This window comes from Cupressus sempervirens, chromosome 3 (genome assembly GCF_028749045.1).
Source record: "Cupressus sempervirens isolate cs-2001-9-10 chromosome 3, ASM2874904v1, whole genome shotgun sequence".
NCBI classification, from domain to species: Eukaryota; Viridiplantae; Streptophyta; class Pinopsida; order Cupressales; family Cupressaceae; genus Cupressus; species Cupressus sempervirens.
In genome coordinates, this window is record NC_143120.1 from 788,327,759 (window position 1) to 788,347,266 (window position 19,508).

The 19,508-nt window shown below is 36.8% G+C and overlaps 1 protein-coding gene across 1 annotated transcript in view; it reads right to left on the reverse strand.

The window, feature by feature from the left end:
* Window positions 1-19,508, reverse strand: part of LOC149569159 (uncharacterized) — a 179,846-nt gene that overhangs the window by 91,408 nt on the left and 68,930 nt on the right. The window contains exons 5-7 of the mRNA XM_089821922.1: window positions 18,611-18,793; window positions 18,236-18,481; window positions 17,527-17,635 (exon numbers count right to left, since the gene is read on the reverse strand). Coding sequence (XP_089678048.1) covers window positions 17,527-17,635; window positions 18,236-18,481; window positions 18,611-18,793 — 538 coding nt within the window. The remainder of the gene's footprint in view (window positions 1-17,526; window positions 17,636-18,235; window positions 18,482-18,610; window positions 18,794-19,508) is intronic.

A 19,508-nucleotide genomic window follows, 5' to 3' on the forward strand; every position in this document is an offset into this window, starting at 1 on the left:
TGATCTTTTTTGATGATATACTGATATACAGCCATACTTGGGAGGAACATTTGAAGCATATTGATGCAGTGCTCAACATTCTAGAGAGGGAGTCATTATATGCCAAGATGAGTAAATGCGAGTTCGGGATGACAGAGTTGCTCTATCTATGGCATATTATTAGTGCAGGAAGTGTTCGGGTTGACCCAGACAAGATCAGGGCCATTCTGGATTGGCCACCGCCAAGGAACACTTCACAACTCAAGGGATTTCTTGGGCTTTGTGGGTTCTAGCGCAGATTTGTGAAAGGATTTTCACAAATAGCAGCACCACTTATAGATTTGACACGGAGAGACAGTTTCAAGTGGTCAAAGAAGGCTCAGGATTGTTTTGACAGGTTCAAGGAGCTGATGAGTACATGCCCTGTTTTAGCCATTCCAGATTTCACCAGGCCTTTTGAGCTGCAGTGTGATGCCTCAGGAGAGGGCGTAGGAGTTGTCCTCATGCAGGACAAACATCCCATCGCATATGAGAGCAGGAAATTACGAGGTGTTGAGAGAACTTACAGCATCTATGACAAAGAAATGCTAGCAATCATGCACGCGCTAGCTAAGTTCAGGCAATACTTAGCAGGGAGCCGATTTATAGTAAAAACAGATCATAACAGCTTGAAACATTTCCTTGGACAGAAGGATCTCAATGACAGGCAACAGAAATGGGTGAGTAAGTTACAGGCTTATGATTTTGACATAGTCTATGTCAAAGGGAAGAAAAATATCGTCGCAAATGCTTTATCCAGAAGGCCTCATTTGCTTGTTGTTGGGATAGTCATGGACGATTGGAGAGAGTTGATCTTGGCAGAGTATGCCAAGGATAGTTGGGCATCTAGTGTTATTGAAGGAACTATTCAGGATAGTCGATATACTGTTATAAATGATTTGATCATCTACAAGGAAAGGATTTATTTAGTACCCGAGTCTGTTATGAAGCAAAAGATTTTGAGGGCATTTCATGATTCACCATTGGCAGGACATCCCGGATTCTTTAAGACATATCGGCAGGTGAGAGAGCGCTTCACTTGGAAAGGACTCAAAACAGAGGTGCTTCAGTTTGTTAGGGAGTGCTCAGTATGTCAGTAGAACAAACAAGAACATTCCTTTCCAGGTGATTTACTACAGCCCCTACCCATACCAAAGAAGAAGTGGGATAGCATTTCCATGGATTTCATTACAGGCCTCCCCAAGGTACAGGGTCGGGATTGTATTTTTGTTGTGGTAGACAGATTGATGAAATTTGCACATTTCTTTGCGATTTCGTCCACATATTCAGCAGTACAAACAGCAAAGCTATTCTTTCGAGAGGTATTTAGATTACATGGGATGCCACGGAACATAGTCAACGACAGGGATAGTAGGTTTATGAGCCACTTTTGGCAGGAGTTGTTCAAGTTGTGTGGAACAGAGCTAACTCCGAGTACCAGTTACCACCCCCAAACTGATGGGCAGACAGAAATAGTGAATAAATGGGTTGAGGGGTACCTTCGAAACTACATTGTAGGAGAGCGGAAGGCTTGGGTGAAGTGGCTGCATCTAGGGGAGTACTGCTATAACACCTCTTTCCATATGTCTATTCAAATGTCCCCTTTCATGGCACTGTACGGGTATGATGCTCCTAATTTTCTGGCTTTGTTATTTGGGGACAGTAGGGTGCCTAAGGCCAAGGATATATTGCAGGAGTGTCAGGACATTATGCGATCTTTGAAGGAAAATTTGCAAAGGGCACAAAATCAGCAGAAGCAATATGTTGATCAGCACAGGGTTGAGAGATCTTTCGAGGTAGGAGACATGGTGTACCTCATGTTACAATCGTATACACAGTCCTCTCTCAAGAGGAGTGGAGCAGAGAAATTGAAACCACGCTACTATGGACCATTCAAAGTAATCAGGAGAGTGGGTGAGGTAGCTTATGAGTTGGAGCTGCCTGCAGACAGTAAAGTGCATAACGTGTTCCATGTGTCACGCCATAAGAAGGCATTGGGGCATAATGTGGTGCCTTCAGTAGTATTGCCACCTCTTGATGATGAGGGAAAGCTTATCTTGATTCCTAAAGCTATACTTGACTCCAGGGAGAGGGTGCTTCGCAGGCGGACTATCAGGGAGTACCTAGTAAAGTGGAGGAACCTACCAGTTGAGGATGCGACATGGGAGGCAGAGGAGATTATTCAACATCCTGAGTTGAGATTGCTTGGGGACAAGCAATTTCACAAGGGGCGGACTGTAATGTCCCCCACTTAGCCAGTTTGGACGTATGTTGTCGTTAGCCCATTCTTGTATGGTCTCGAGGGCTAACCAGGACTTCAAAAGGGATCCTGAGGTTATTTGGCTTAGTCAAATTTAATTACAGGCCAAACAGAGTTCGTTTGTTGGGTTTTAAGGAAGACTTACTATTTTTAGTAAGCCAATAGGGGGATGTAGTGCCTTCAATTTTCAGTAACAGGATGAGATGCGTTTTGTTGGGCTCTTTCTAATGAGCTATTATATGTGGGATTTCGAGTTTATTTGGTATATTATTTTAATGTTTGAAGTTACAACGGTAAAGTGACTATTTAAATTAAATATTATAATGTTTCATAAAGTCACTTTATAAAAATCAAGAGTCCCCCTTTTGAGTACATACATGGACTTTGTAAAAAGAAAAAAGAAGTAATATTAAAAGTCATGTATTATCCCACATTGACAAGACGGAAGCGTGGAGCGAGGAAGGGATTAAAAAAAAGAGGATAGCTCTCATTTATTCATGCTTGGAAAATATCAAAGAAATTGGAAAATTTTCTGGAGATTATGTCTCAATAGTTTGAAGGACGAAATCCCTTCAAGCAAGAAATCTTGACGCCATTGAAAAATATGGTTTTGAGATTCAACATAGTAGCAATCCGAAAAAGCAAATACGAAAAAGCAGTCTGAAAAAACGGAACCGAAAAAGCAGGCTGAAAAAGCGGGTACGAAAAAGCAGCCCGAAAAAGCAAAACCGAAAAAGCAAGCCGAAAAAGCAGTTTGAAAAAAGCAATGCAAAAGGGGCAGCATTGAAGGAAATTATTACAGCCATTTGCAACCAGGTTCTTTTGTTTGTATTGCTTTTTAGGGTGTTATAAGCTTTCAGCTATAAGTGTGCATTATACCAGCGTTATCATTTTGTAATCCATGTAAATGCCAAAGTCTTGGCCATATTTCATTAGAATTGTAATTTTCATTGCAATTAAGAAGATAATAGTTGCTGGTGTCATTTAAGCAATTTAATATCATTATTTATCAGCTAGTTAGTTTGCATACCAACTGTTTGTAAAAATGTCAGTTGACTGTAGGTGTTCATTTCTCATGCTTAGATCATATATATGCACTGAATATTGTCAAAATTAGTAGCACACTCATGGTAGGTCATTGTGTAGTCCATTGTAGTCTTCTAGCACAAGATTCTCATTGATGCAAATTGAAGAAAAAGTCATCTGAAGCTAGCTGAAATACTATATCAGTCATACGTCCCTTGCATGTGAATTGTTTGATGAAATTCCTTGAGCTTTCATCAGCATTTTTTGAGAGCAGATTTGAGGAGGGCCATTACATTTACCCACATGCAGGAGCCTTGCCTTATTCTTGTTAGACATTTCCAATTAAGGTAAGGCTACAAAAAATATATCTACTTGTTGAAGAAGCGACAATAGACTATAATATATATAAATATGATTCATTGGCCGTATGAAATACAACATAAAATATAGATGTCATCATGAATGAGGTCTCTCAGGTGACCACTGACCACTAAATTATCACAACTAAATAAGAATGAACTGAAAATTGTAGACAAATAGAGGTGAATTTAGAATAATATTGTAACATAGCACACTTCAAACACTAATCACTTACCTTTGCCTCAATTGTAATTGCCAATGCACTCAACAATCTGAAACTTCACTATCGACCAAAATTGAGATATCATAACCAACTAAACTAAATTGTGTAATATAACACTGATGTACAAATGTATTTATACCAGTCCTTTTTGGCAAATTTGGCAAGGAGCTTATACGGTAAACAAATATTTGGTGAAGCCAGTGTAATTATAGCACGTCTATGTATTTTCCAAGGCAATTATGGGTCGTCCAATAATTTGTGATGATTAACAGAGTTGACGAAAATGGCAATGGTTTGAGAGGTGTGCCCACAAATGCTAGGTGAATTTGGGGCCTCCTCTAAATATATCTTTATAACACCATTGGTGAATATAGGTCGTCGATTAAGAAAAGCTTTGGAAATTGTAGGCAAAAGTTTCCAATTTACTATGTCCAAAATTTAGATTTGATTGTCGATATTGTGAAAGGAGAGGAGAGAATTGGATAAATTGATGGGTGATGGACCTATTCATTCGACTCAATATTTATAAAGTTCTGGCAACATGACCAACCTGATATACACACATTATATTCATCCAATCCTGGAATTTCCAATTTAACATGTCTAAAATTTAGATTTGATTGTCGATATTGTGAAAGGAAAGGAGAGAATTACATAAATTGATGGGTGATGGGACCTATTCGTTCGACCCAATATTTATAAAGTTCCGGTGACACGACCAACCTAATATACACATTATATTCGCCTAATCCCAGGTCGCCGATCTAAAACATTCGCCAATTAGCAAATCTTACCACTAAAGTTATACTTGTATTAAATTCTTAAGACAAGTGGGTGTCGATGGGAAGAACAGGAAGATCTTTGTCATGTCCCCTTCCCAGTGACATGATTTCTACAGTAGATATGCCTATCATTGACTCTCGTAGGCAAATGATTTTGGTGAGAGAGTCATCCTGTGCCAGTTGACAGCATATTGCTCTCGGAGTGTTATAATTGAGCCTATATCTAGTAAGTTGGGGCCCACATGTTTTAATTTTGAATTGAGATTTGCACTTTTAATTTCATAAAGTTATTTAATTAGTTTTATAAAGTTATACATTAATAAAGTGCATTATAATAAGACTTTATAAAAAGATGTTTCTAGAAGCTCCTGGTGCCTTCTTAAAAAGATAAATAAATAGAGGGCGGTCGGCACCCATTTGGACAAGCGGTTATTGTGGTTTCAACTTCTATCTATGTTGGAGTGATTTGTAGTCATTTGGTCTGCAAATTCTCAAGTTATCTTTGGGAACGAAAACTCCCATTGATAAGCAATTTTGAGGGTGTGGAATATCGCCTGAATTATTGCAATCTGGAAGTGATATTACAGTCACTTCATCCGAGCAGAAATCTGTGGCCTAAGGCCAAGTTAGGGATTCTTGCATTATTGATTGACTGAGAAAAATCAATTGCCATCCACCAAATTATTGCAAGCCTGGAGAGATTAGAAAGGAAGCCAGGAGGGGAACATTGATTGGTATCAGACAAGAGTTCGATTCACGTCTCAGATCAGAGGGTTTGAATTTCGCTAATAGAAGGGGATTACAAGAAGCATTTCATTTCCAAGCAAATAAGTTCGGGTCATCTGGTTCAGGCGTCCCTTCTTATGGTATTTTCGTCATTGTTTGGAGCCAAGAAAATATCGCAGGGTTGAATGCTGAGAGTTTAAAATTTGCAGGTATCAATTTTCTTGCAGAGATTTGAAAGAGGAATTTCGGGCCATAACTGGGACGATCTGCAACTCGATTTGCATCAGAAATTGGGCGATTTACTTAAACAAGCCGGCAACCACTCTCAGGATCCTTCCCGACTCAGTCTGGGTTATTTCCAGCGGATATCCAAGGGTAAGATTTGCGGGGGTAGAGACTCACTAGCCTCAAGTTCTTCCAGTCGATTTTGCACACGGGCTGCATGCTGCAGATCTTCAGAGGTTCGGCATCTACTCCAGTATTGGCATATCTATCAGCAAGCACATATGAAATTCGACTGTTGATGAATTTGGCAGCAGTATTACAAGGATCTGAGACCTGTTACCAACTCCAGCAAACCTTTGGCGATTCATAGTTATCCAGGTTTCAACGTTTTTTGATATATTTTCTAATGCATCAATAGTTTCATATATTGATAACTGAAGAAGCTATTTTGATTACAGAATGCTTATTGTATGTATCTGCCATGAATATAAAAATGCATTTCCATCTGTATTGGAGTTAGAATTTTATCTAAAATAGCGCAGATTTGATTATTTAGCCAAGTATTTGACAAAATTTTCCAGTGTAATATCAGTATTAATATTGATTTAATTAGCAAGGGTCATCTCAATCTTGAAGTCCTTTGTGTAATGTCTTTAATTAATTAATTAATTATTATCATAATCTATCTTGTATCCTTACTCTATTGTTATCAATGTACTAATTAGTTATTGATTTTTGTATCTATATAACATTATGTTTTTAATATTAAGAGTTGATTACAAATTGTATATTATATTAATTATTATTGTAATAGTAATATATAATATTATGATCATACAATATCATTATGTAAATAAAGAAGTATGATATAATTATGTTAAACCTTCTTTATTTACATTTGAATAATTATTATTTTATTTATTTATATTTATTATTACCATCTATTTGTTAAATCTTCTTGTTCGAGAGGGAGCATCACAATACCATTTACAAGCAGTAAACTATCTAATACAAAAAAAACTTGGTTGATTGAAAAAGTTTTTGACTGATCAATATAAACGAAGCATTAGCTTTAATCATCCTATTGTCCTATAACATTATTACTACCCTCAGCCCTATCTGTCTCAAATCTCCTCAAAGGGAGATCAATCTCAGCTACTGCAACAGCTTCCCAGCTTGGTGTATTAGTGAGTTTTGGGTTCTTGGTTTCCTTTCAATGCCTTCTTTTGATATACCTTTAGCTTGTATAAATTGATTAAGAGCATTGAACTCTTCTTGGTCTAGCATGTCCTTGTAAGCATTGAAAAAAAGGGCAGACTTGATACAGATTTAAAAAACAGCAGTGCCCCCTCTTGCACAAGAATCATAAACATGTTCTTTAAAATCTCCAGTACAACTGAAACCTGCAACGTGATATGAAGGAAGGCGAGTATATAATTTAACTCAGTAAGGTTCCTTTACCGTGAAAAACCTCCTCCTTCCTTTTAATATACAAAAACCACAACACTTCACAAAAAAGAACTGACCAAAATGTATTCAATTTATCATCAAAGCCATCAACATAACCAGCAAAAATTTCAATGCAGGACAAGCCAGGTCGAGAGTTCCAGGTTACAAGATGATCAATTACACAAAGACCACCACTTTTTGCAAAGAATCATTCAAAGACAAGGTGACTGATAGATTCACTAATATTACACAAAGGATAGACAAGTGGTAATAAACTGACAACAGATAACACACCACGTACAATAACTTTTTATATAAAATCAACCATCTAAAACATTGTTTCTTGGGTTCACAAGGTTGATGCTGAAACTGGTTGAAAGGAAGGGTCCACTTAGACTCTGGCTAGTCAATCCATTTTAGTATCTTTGGGTCACCTTTAAGCATCTGATACAACTGTTTCACCTTAATGCTGTTCAGGGGGGAACCATCAAGCCACTGTATTGGATCTAGAAACTGATTAGTTGAGAGAATTCTGCAAGGGAAGAAGGGCCCCGTGGCCTTACCCAACAATAAATTGTGCATCCTTCACTTTCCCCTCATGGTCCACGGCTTCAAAAACATTACTCCCTTAGGGCACACTACAATCACATTGATTGATGACCAATTTTTGTCCCATCAATTGGAAATGATACACCTTTGTTTGTTTCTATGAGGCCCTAATGGGAGCCAGTAGAGTTTTAATATATTTGACCTCTTTTGACAATAAGGTGCTACACATCACCTCATAACCAAGGCCTACATACCTTTTTGGAGCTTCAATTACTTTTCTAGTCATGCCTAGTCAATATAGTGATTGAACAACATTGAAGGAAAAACCGTTTTCTTATAGGCGTGTTGCAACAGTTTGGTCAGCAATATCTCTAGCATCATTTTTAAATGCCCTTTTCAACTGCCCCTTAGTCGTTTTCACATTGGTAGCTTCTTTTTCCATTTCTAACAAAAGAAGATAATTTTTTACTACAATAATAGGGACAACATATGAGTATGAGATGGGGACATTACAGTGGTATCAAAGAATGATCTTGCCATCCTATAGGGTGAATACGATTATAAGCATTTCAATCAATAAAAGATCAAACTATTAAATATAGATGATAATTTAGCATCAACACATGATTACATAAATGATCAATATAAGTTCATGAATAAGAGAGGCAAAATAAATCCTCACGAGATAGGTAGATTCCAAGATAGGTAAGGACATGGGTTCCAATGCATTGAAAAAATATTCCAAGATGGGTAAAGACATGGTTTCATATTCCTTGAGGAAAGAGTCCAAGATGGGTAAGAACATGATTCCAAAGCCTCGAGGAGATATTCCAAGATGGGTACAAATATGCAGTCCCAATACCTTGAGGGAACCTACTCATATATGAGTATCTACCACCCTACGACATAAAAAATTTCATCCTTTTAAAAGAGTTCATGTAAGAAACAAAAAAGGACTTGAGTTGAACACACTAAGGGCCTATTCATCATCCTCTTCAAACTAATTCAGTTTTAAATATATAAGTCCACCTTTGTATAGGTAACAATCATCATCAAAGAATTCACTGAGTATAACATTGAAACTATTTATTACAATCAATCCTACATTCACCATCTGATTAAATAATCAAAGTTAAAGTTCTTATAGCCTTCAAAATAATTGGAATTAATTTTATCCTTCAAACTCTCTATCATATCATTGAATTCAAATTTGGAATTTGAACAATTGTAATCTACCCAATGAAACTAAAATTATAATTGCTCGAGGACAAGCAATTTTGAGAGGGTAGGGCTGTAATATGCCTCTAATAATAAAATAAGTGTATATATTTCAATCATTGAGTTTCAATACAAAGATAATATAATAATTAATTACCATAAAAAATTAATAAACTAATTACACAAATATATTAATTAAATCATTAGTTATCGTAACCCTAAATATAGTGAATCAATGAATAAAGCATCATATACAAGTATAAAGTAATAATCCAACTCTAATGTATAGAATTCATAAAGAAATTAATATTTGGGCAAGACAAATTGAAATCGGTGGTCCATGGATCAAAAGGCACGACCCTTACCTTTACATGGATGGTATATATACCACTTTTACCAATATAAATAAACCATCGAACAACAGAAAAATATATGAAAAGAGGACATCAAAAAGACCCTGTTCAAAAAGGGCAAAAAGATAGGAAAAAGATATTAAAAAAGGGTAACCCATTATCGGGTAGACCCATTCTTAAATACATGGAACATAACATATGTAATAAGAATTCAGTTCATACCAATTTAATAGGGGGAAGGAAAAGCAAGTAATAAAATCTAAACAAACTATTACACTAAAAAAATCCGAGGAAAAACACAAGTTAAGAAATAAAGAAAGGATTTCAGCCAACCACGTAAGAGGATCTCTTATTTAATAGAGATATGCTTTATTTAAATTAAAGAAGGGTATGTGTTATTAAGGGGATATTATTATTAGATAATCATAACAAGTATAATGAATTAAATGAGGAATACTAAATTTAAAGGAATATAAGGAACATTAGAGAAATTATTATGATAATTAAATAAATAAGATGGAAAAAGGAATATGAGGAACATAACAGATATTATTATGATAATTAAATAAATAACATGGAAAAATAATTTTTATTTGGTCTCTTCTTTATAAACAGTAAAAATGACTCTTAAGTTTGAATTTAATATAAGTTGAGTTAAAAACTATTAAGTGGAATTCTTTGCGGGGTTGATCAAGGATAGAGCTAAATGGACCAAGCACAAAGGAAGGTAAGAGAGATATGTTGTGAATTATGTTTATAAAATTATATTTGCTATTAGGAACTTATTTTCATAGAATAGGCTTATGGATAACGTATACACGTACATATATATAAAGGTGAAATTCTAAATAAATATCATACATGGCTTAATGGTTAAAGGTTTAAGATCAAGAGAGTCCCTTTCGAGGGAAGAGAGTGACCTTAATATGGTTATTTAAGGCCAGAATATTTCGTTGAAGTTAACATATGCATATGTGCTAAGGGCCCTAGATAGAGAATATCTATTCTAGGAAGGACCTTGAAGGGAGCACTCCATAGAAGACGGAGAAGTAACCGAGGACCTAGGGATCCTAAAGAGGGTTATCAATCCCGATATGGAGACGTCTTTAAGGTTAGGGTTAGGATAGAGGGTAGAATATAGTGAAATATAATTTATTATAGTATAAATTCTAACATCGGTTTTGTAGGTATTATTGTCCTAGATAGTGGAGACATTACAATCTTGTTGAGCAATACCATTCCTATCTCCATTTTCCTAAGGCACTTAAGAGCCCAAAGTCTTACATTTTTCTATACCCTCTAGAGTTCCAATGCCATGTTGAGGCACCCTATCTACCTTCAACAAAAAAGATTGAGTTATTGGAGGCGACTTCTGCAAGTTTGGCTCTGTGGGTACTTTGAGATGCTTCCTCATTACAACTTGAGAGAAACTCTTTTGTTTCTCCCCTTTCTTCTCAACCGCATAGTGATGATTAGACACATCTTTCCACCATAAAACATTCATTTCTAACCTCACTTTATCACATTTCTATCGCATTTCATAGCTATATGACCAGTTTAGAAGAAATCCTAAACCTAAAGGAAATACCTTCATAATCCTATACCAGACAATCTGTTGAGGTTTTTACCTTAAATTTCAGCAAGATGCCCCTCTACAATATCCATTTCTACTAAAATACATTTGTAGTTGAGTAATATCGGTTTGAAGAGTTTTCATCTACCAAAATAAAATTCCCTCGTGCATCACCTGTTGCCCGAAGGCAAGAATCAAACCATAAATTGAGATTTGAGAGCTTTACCCAAATAGGAATTTTGTCAAAAATTTCATAGTTGGGATTGAAATTTGGGTGCCAAGGTTTCAACATTAATGCAAACTTCTCCTCCCAACACCACACCTAGTCACATAGAATCATCTTTCTGTCCTTTATTCTTTCAAATACTACAATGAAGAAATCCTTGGTAGAAAGGTAAATTTGAACCCATCTTCTGATCATGTCTCAGTTGACATAAACCATGTGTAGTTGTGACAAGCTTGACCAAACACCCCTAAATCTTCCATCAAACCCATCTTATAAAAAACTGAAAGGTGGTGAGTTACCTCCTTATTAGCTGCATCACAAACAAATCTTTTGAAGATGTTGAATCTTCCTATCCTCAAGCAAGGTCGCTTGCTACAACCCTAGTCCCTTCTAGGCTAGCTTTTGGGGCCTCTTTCCCACACCACCGACCTGAGGGAAACCTACCTTTGAACATTGATCCCCATCCCCATGCGCAGAACCACAATTAGGGCCATCACCCACCACCTTTTGGGTATCATTCCTTGACAAAAAATTGGCGAAAGGCCTCATGAGAGGACCCCAAAACATTGTCGACCTGCCTGCCTTTAAGCTGCCCAACACCGCGAAAGCCTACAAATCCAACCTCTAGCTACTATAGCCAAAGGTGTCGCTAAGTTCAAAATGAACCTCATTTTGTTGCATTTTCTCATGGAGCCATTTTCTTTCAATTCGCTCCACGTAGAGGAACTTGGTTAAATGGACAGGGATAGACAGGAGGAGGGAAAAAGGTGTTGTCGGTATAATTGTATCTGTTGGGAATGATTAAATATGTTGTTAGGAAATGGTTAAGTATATTGTTAGTAACCGAAGGGTAATCCGTTATGCTATGGCGGTTGAGTTGCACCCCTTCAAATAGTATATGTACACTTTACCCTAAATGAGAGATCAGCATTAGCATTGGGCTATCATATGATACCAATGTACTTCAAGAACAATAATGGAATATAAGGTGGTTTCCTAATAAACATTTGCAATTTCCTTTTGTGTTATACTTTCTTATTACAATAGCATATATCCAACCAGTTTACTATAGGTGGTAAACATTTGGCACTATTGCCTTCAAGATTCTAGGAAAGAGTGAATGGCGGAGAGAATTCAATGCGGCAACCACTAGATTATGGTAGTACTAGTTAGGAAGACAAGAACCCTGAGTTATTTGAAGGTGCATGAGAGTTAGCAACAAAATTCTTCTCACTACTTCAGGCATCCGTTGAGACACGCGTGCAAAGAGAAGCCGCACGGGAAGGAATTCCTGAAGGTGTCATGTGGAGCACCCTCAGAATCGGTCTGGCTCTTAACTCCTTGATGAGCTATTTTCATGGTTGTTGGCACAGACGTTTCTAGCACTTCAAAATCGAAGAGAAGAAATCAACCACGAGAATCAACGACAAGTTCTCGAGGAATTCTATCGTGAAAGGAAGGAACGTCATCGTCATGAGGAAGAAAATGAATCTCGTCATAGGGGAGATATGAAGTGAACCCCAAAATCGAAGATGAATAAAGGAGAGCATGTTATAATTATGTCCCTACAATGATATAAATTATAAACAAACAATAAATGAATAAAAGTGTTCTTTAACTTTATCATTTCTTGTTTTATTGTGGATGTGTAAGGGAATCATTTAAGCCAAATCAATCAAATAAGAATAGGAATACTAAAATAGAGATAGGGGACTAGGAGGCTACTCGGAAAATAATATTATTGCAACAAAAACCCGAAAGAAGACTAAGGTTCAGAAGGATCGTCAAAGGACTATCGGAAGAAGTAGTTGGGGAAGACGAGGCCATTGCCAGTGAACACGAGGAATTTTAACACAAAGAAGAGCAAAGTAGTGAGGTAAATATTGAGAAGGATTTCATTGAGGAAACAAGAAGTTTGCTTGGAAAATAAACTTTAACCACATGTATGGAGGCAAGGGAGGCCTAAAGGAGGGAAAGAGAAGAAGCAAAGGACAGAGAAGCCAAGGATACCAGTGCCGCCACGAGTGTCGGAGTGACAGAGGGGTATGGTGAACTAACCAATCTACCAAGCTTAAACACTTCCAATTCTGGGACACCAAGTTCCAAGTTTGACAATGCCAACACTACCCATGCTACCAACACAACCCATACCCAGACCAACGACCATGGTGCAGAAACAAAAACTACTTTGGTTCATGGGCGAGAGAAGGAAAATCATGTTTGACACTGCAAAACATGTGAGACTATTTGGACAGCTAATGGGGTGATAGACCAAGACAACTTAATAAAGCGGTTTCAAGCAACCTTGAGGGGAGTAGCCACCAACTGGTTCTTCGATGCAAAAAAACAAAAATGGCCACATGGGCAAACCTAAAGGAGCTTTAGATAAAGTTTCGATTGCTCAAAGATGATAATAAAATCGTGGCCGAAATTTATAACACCGAACAAGCAAAGGACGAGACTATCGGAGGGTACGAATAGCAACAAAAAGAGTTAGAGGGGAAAATGGAAAGTCCGCCAACCGATGGATTGAAGAGACAATGGTTCATTGAGGGGTTGAAGATTACCCTTCAGAGGAAAATGAATACAGTGTTGTTGACATCGTATGTCAATGCTTACAATAGAGCAATGGATCTAGAGAGCAAGAGAAAAACAACAAAGAAAAAGAAAATCAAATCATCTGATGATGATGATGAGGATTCTTTTGGCAACAGTAGTAGAGAAGATGCAAACAACAAAAACCAATATCTCTAGAAAGATATGCTCCGTATGATGGAGTTCAAAACAATGAAAGGTAGCTCTAGCCGAAGTGACAAAGGGGACCTCTAATGTAGGGATTGCAAAGAAGGTCACAATAAGGGCTCTTGCCCAAACATACAATTTTGTGATATCTACCAAATAGTCAATCATTCCACCAAGGAATGTCCGTACAATATGAAAACTTGAAGCCATCAATAGGTCTTGTTCAGGAAAACTCGAAGCCATCAACAAGTCTCGTTGACACAAGAAACATCTACTTCAACAATGACAGGTACGGGGAACACAAACACCAATGTGACATCATCTTACGGTTACAAGAATAACCGACAAGGTAGAGGCGATGGAAATAATAACAACGATGGAGGTCATATGTGCATTCAATATGATGCAAGCGGATGACCAATTATAGAATGTCGTCTGTGTAACTAGTGGGGCCATTTTGCAAGAGACTACACGAGGGGATAAGTACCACAGTTCCTATGCATATGGTGTGGCCTAAGAGACCACGACGACGCAAAGTATCCAAAGCCTAGGATGAACCTCCAATACATCGAAGGGAACATGGGTGAGGTGCTAGCCATCGCCCGAGGGTAAGCGAAGAAAGTTGCTTACCCAAACCCAGAGGCTGAAAAGAGGAGGATGCAGGAAACAAAGGCATGCATAGAAAGGGAGATAATGGCATGGAGAAGAGAAACAAATGACACTACCAACAGCTAGTTGAGAGGCTAGGTTGAATGGAATATAATATGACAGCACATGCAAACTAAAATTCCTACAAAATTAAAAGACCTTGTAACTATGCCACAATTGAGAACAACTTTATTAAATATGACACCATCGCCGAAGGCGTCAAGTGGGCCACAGCTGAAGGAAACCTACAGCAAGGGAGAAAACCCTCTCGGGAAGGAAAAATCTTGCCGGATAGCGGAAGAGCCGATGTTACAATAAATACAAGGAGACACCCAACTCTAGTGGAGATGGGTATTCTTGGAACCATCTTGATAGGCATCATAGTCAACGGAAGGTCTGGTGTCAATGTACTATCGGAGGAGACATGGAAGAGACTAGAGCGACCTACATTGTGTCTGCCAACCATAGTTGGCATAATCGCCGAAAAATTGACAAGTTTCAATTTATCGCCAAGATTTTGGAGTTGATGAGTTTTCCTTGAATTTACTCGTGACTCAGTAGACGACAAAATCATCGAGTTTTTGCGTAGGAAAATTTAATTTTTTTTGTTAGAAACAAAAGGCAAAAAGCTTATATACTGTATATAAAATAGAGAATTACAATATGCTTGTAGAGTTGGGAAGAGGAAGATGTGATTCTAACGATGTATTTACTTCTAGTTAGTCACGAACTATTTGTTGTTTTGCTTCCCACCATTAGCATTTTGTATGATAATGCAATTTTGTACCCACTATATATATATATATATATATATATATATATATATATATATATATATATATATATATATATATATATAAATATATATATAAACTTTGCTTGTTTCTTTTGTGTTCTCTTTAATTCACTCTTTACATGCATCTCCTCATTGAATTTTGCAAAAAAAAATATAGTTTTAATTAAATTTAAACAGGTTTTTAGGTTCCGGAGTTTTTTAATAAAAATTCGCCAAGTTTTTCCCGATTCATTTTGGGGGCTTGGGGAATTGTTGTTGACTGAGAGTTTTCCAACTATGATCTCTTCCATCCATTTATCCATCTATCCATAATAAACCTCCTATCAAGGCTTAACTTAATCAATACTAAATGTTATGCATTTGTTTCATCTTTCCAACCCACCCATCATGTCATGTTGTTTTCCTTCTCCATGTTCCACCCGTTGTGCTGGATACAGAAGCCACACCTAATCTGTGTCAATGATAAGGCCCTGTCCCTTCCTAGTCTTCAACACTTTGGCCTTCAACCACAACCATCCTTACAATTCATTTCCACCCCATAATAAACAAATACATTTTCACTTCATTTCATTTGTTATTCATAATTAATTTTTGAGCTCTTCAAACTAGACCTTAAACAAAACAAACATTGCACCTTCAAGAGATCAACTTTAGGCTAGTTGGTCAAATATTAAAGGGTCATTGTGGCCTTTTTTAACCTCTGGGCTATCCATATAACCATCCAGCCTAGCCTAGGGACTGACTGGCCCACACAAGCCAATCAACATCAATATCCAATCAACCTTGCTTTAGGACTCTCCAACCAATAGCAAGCCCATCATTGTGCATCATCCCATCTTTGGCAAGACATATTGGACATGTTCGTCAATGTGTCTTTTGTTGGATTTAGCTTTTGCTTCATTTTTTTGACCCATGAATGCCCCTACTCGAGGCCACCTCAATCCTTTTGTATCTTAGTGTATTCTAACTAGTGTACAATGGGGAATCATCTCTATCTTGTTTGATTGGCTTGTTAGACATTCTTGTATCACTACTATGTAGCTACTTACCTTGCATATACTGGAATAGCTTACGCTATATCATTTGTCCTTTGTGTACTATGATCTTCAACTCTTAGGTGCACTTGGACCGTCAAGCTCTAAGTCTATTTTCCTCACGTATTTTGACAAGGTTTTGTGGTCTCTAGTAGGAACAAGGACAATTATTTTGTTTGATTGTCGAGTCCATGCAAACATTACATTGTCACCATAGTTCCTTATACCTTGGTGGATAATTTTCTTCACTAGATCCAATCTAGGTTGCTTATATCCTTGCAACATAATGAGCATACTTATTCATATCCTCATTATCTCCCCTTTCATCATCTTCCATTTTGTTTGCTTCTATCCTTATCCTTCACCATTCCTTTCAAGATCACACATGTTATCTCCTAATCCACCTGTCCTATTGAGGGGGCAACATCCTAATAACTCATCATGCTTTCTCATCCTTCCCATGACTAGGGCATCATGCTTCACAGCATACCCTTCCTAGCCACTATATTTTAATCTTCTTGGAAGTGATGTTACTTTACAACATCATCTCAGAGAGGTGCAAATGTGGACACCTAGAAATGTCCCTTACCTAGCCACACATTTTGGCCAACTAAACAAATTAATTTGATAAATATTTTATTATATATTTAACCTTTATCATTTTCATTAATTAAATTAAATATTGATTTGTCAATTAATTAATTACGCATTTCAAATTTACATTTATCTTTGTCCATTCATCCAGCCTCCAATCTTTTTCACATGGATCATAATCTAGATTTGTAGTCATGTGACAAGAGTTCCCTCTTGTCCCCTTCACATGTCTGTATCTCAACACTGCAAATGAATTGTCAAAGTAGTGATCCATGTTTCCACTTATTCATGCAACATTTAGCAACCGGGCTCCTTTCTATGCCCTTTTTTTGCTCCTTTCTATGCCCTTTTTTTGCTCCTTTCTATGCCCTTTTTTTCATGATCTGTTTTACATGACACTGATATTAAATGTTGGTGTATGATTATGTTTGAGAGATAAAGAAAAAAAAAGGACATGAGAGACCAGCAAAATCACTACTAGATGAATTGAGCAATTTTCAAGATTGATTGCTTTATATAGAAGTTCAATTATGTAATTCCAAGACAATATTATAGTTTTATATGCTTGAAATCCTTATCATCCTGCTGGCTATCATGGTGTTCATCAAGATAGTGAATATAAATTCACAAAGTTGAGCAAAACTCATTCTCTCTCAAGGAAGTTGGCTCCTTTTGAACAAACTAAGAGCTTTCATTGAAAGAAACAACACAAAACAAAAATTACCCATGCCGCCTTCGTGTCTTAGCTTTTCGATGTACATCCTGGTGGGGAGTTTCATCCTGCAGAGACTTAGCAGAATCAACAGTTCTAGGTCCACTCTCTTCATCAGTTCCTGAAATGACATCATTTATCTTATTAAAAGAACTTTTAATAAAATATAAATGTATAGAGTTTCAATAAATTATATTTTGCACAACTCTAAACTTCTTCATAGGGGCATATCAATAAAGCGGGGCCTACCATGCAAAAATGCCTTAAAGACCATTATTAATTCTGCTGCTACATATTTAAACACAAATTTGAATTCAATTCTCCCATATGTGTCTTCAGTGTGAATATTATCACAATTCTGAAGCAACAAAGGAAGCACCTTTACAGATCTGACATCTGGATTGAGAAGATTTCTCCATTTCCAATCTTATATCTTTCCTAGCCCTACACTGATCTAATTTTACAAGAGTATTCATACCTTCACTCAAAAGTTAAAATCAGATCTGATCCTTAAAATCACTTGGATGATTTCCATGAGAAGAGCTACAGTTCTTGTGACAGACTTGGCATACAACAGGTACACTCCAGGGGTCAATATCTATTAATTTCATTACCAAAACTTCCTAGGTATCCTAAAATTGAACAGATCATGAAATCTATATTAATCAATGCAAGAAAGGATATCAGTATGAAAAGAAATAGGATAGGAAACCACAAATACCAATTGATGTGGGATCTTCCTTCTCAATAATTGATCCATTGTTCTCTTGAGCTTCATTTTCAAATATCGATTTTTTAATTTTAACCCTCATTCCTTTGTTGTTAAACACAGGATCTTTCAGAGTAGACTGTAAAATAGCGATCTCTGCCTTTGATTCTTGGACATACTGTTGAGCTTGAAAGTCTTCAACAGGTTTCTCACAAACCTTCTCTTCCTTTCTCCCACTCTCTTCAGCTACCTGCTCAACTAAAAATGAAAAAGGAAGCTATCAACAAGCAAGAGAAACTGCTGACAAATGAAACATAACATTCATGTTAAGCAAACCAGATAACAGACATATTCAGTAGACACTACAGAAGAGATACTCCACGATACCTTGGCCATCCTTCAATTCTGAAACATTCAAAGAAAGCTGTTCAGGTGTCATATTCATTTTTCCCGTTTGTGTCTCTTTGTTTCCATCTGGATTCTCTCTACCTTGATGCTCCATCTCTGACTCCTCCAGTCCATCATGTTCATGACTTATAATAGCATCTCCTTGTGCAGAATTTTGTCCACCTTACATGTCGATTCAGAACATCACTTACATTAACATTTAGGGCCGAAGTTAAAAACATTGAAATATATGAGGAAAACCAAAAGTTCAGCATGCTATCAAAATAAACCAACTCAATATATGAAAAATTCTATGGTGTTTGCATATTATAATACATAGTCAACTATGAGATGCACTTAATATTCTAGTGCAGATGTCTCAACTGCCAGACATTTGCATTGCATGTTCTTTGACCAATTTCACGTGTACCTATACTCGCAATTATAAGATTAACTTGGAATATTTTGTATGTATTTTTTATTAGGTAATTTGCATGTTTAATGGATTTTCTGGATAACTTGTATATTTCTCAAGGTAAGTTTTTGAATTTTACAGGTATAGAATTACTTGAAAAAATCAACAGTTTTTTTCCCTCTTTTGCACACCTAATTTCAACTAGGAAATAGTTTAGCCCAGTTTCTTCCTACTTCTCAGCTACTGTAAAGTGATAATCATCATATTGGAAGGATTTCTTGGCAATTAGAGCTCACTTTGACAGGCATTTCAATGGCATTTTCAGTTTTTTTTTTTTTTTTTTTTTAAATTCTATTCTCTACTATAGTTCTTTCAATCTATACATTCGTAAAGCAACTATTCAAGAATAACTAGGAGGCAAGGTACCATGCAAGGTAATAAGGACCCTCTTGGAAGCATGCCACATACGGTATATAAAAGGTG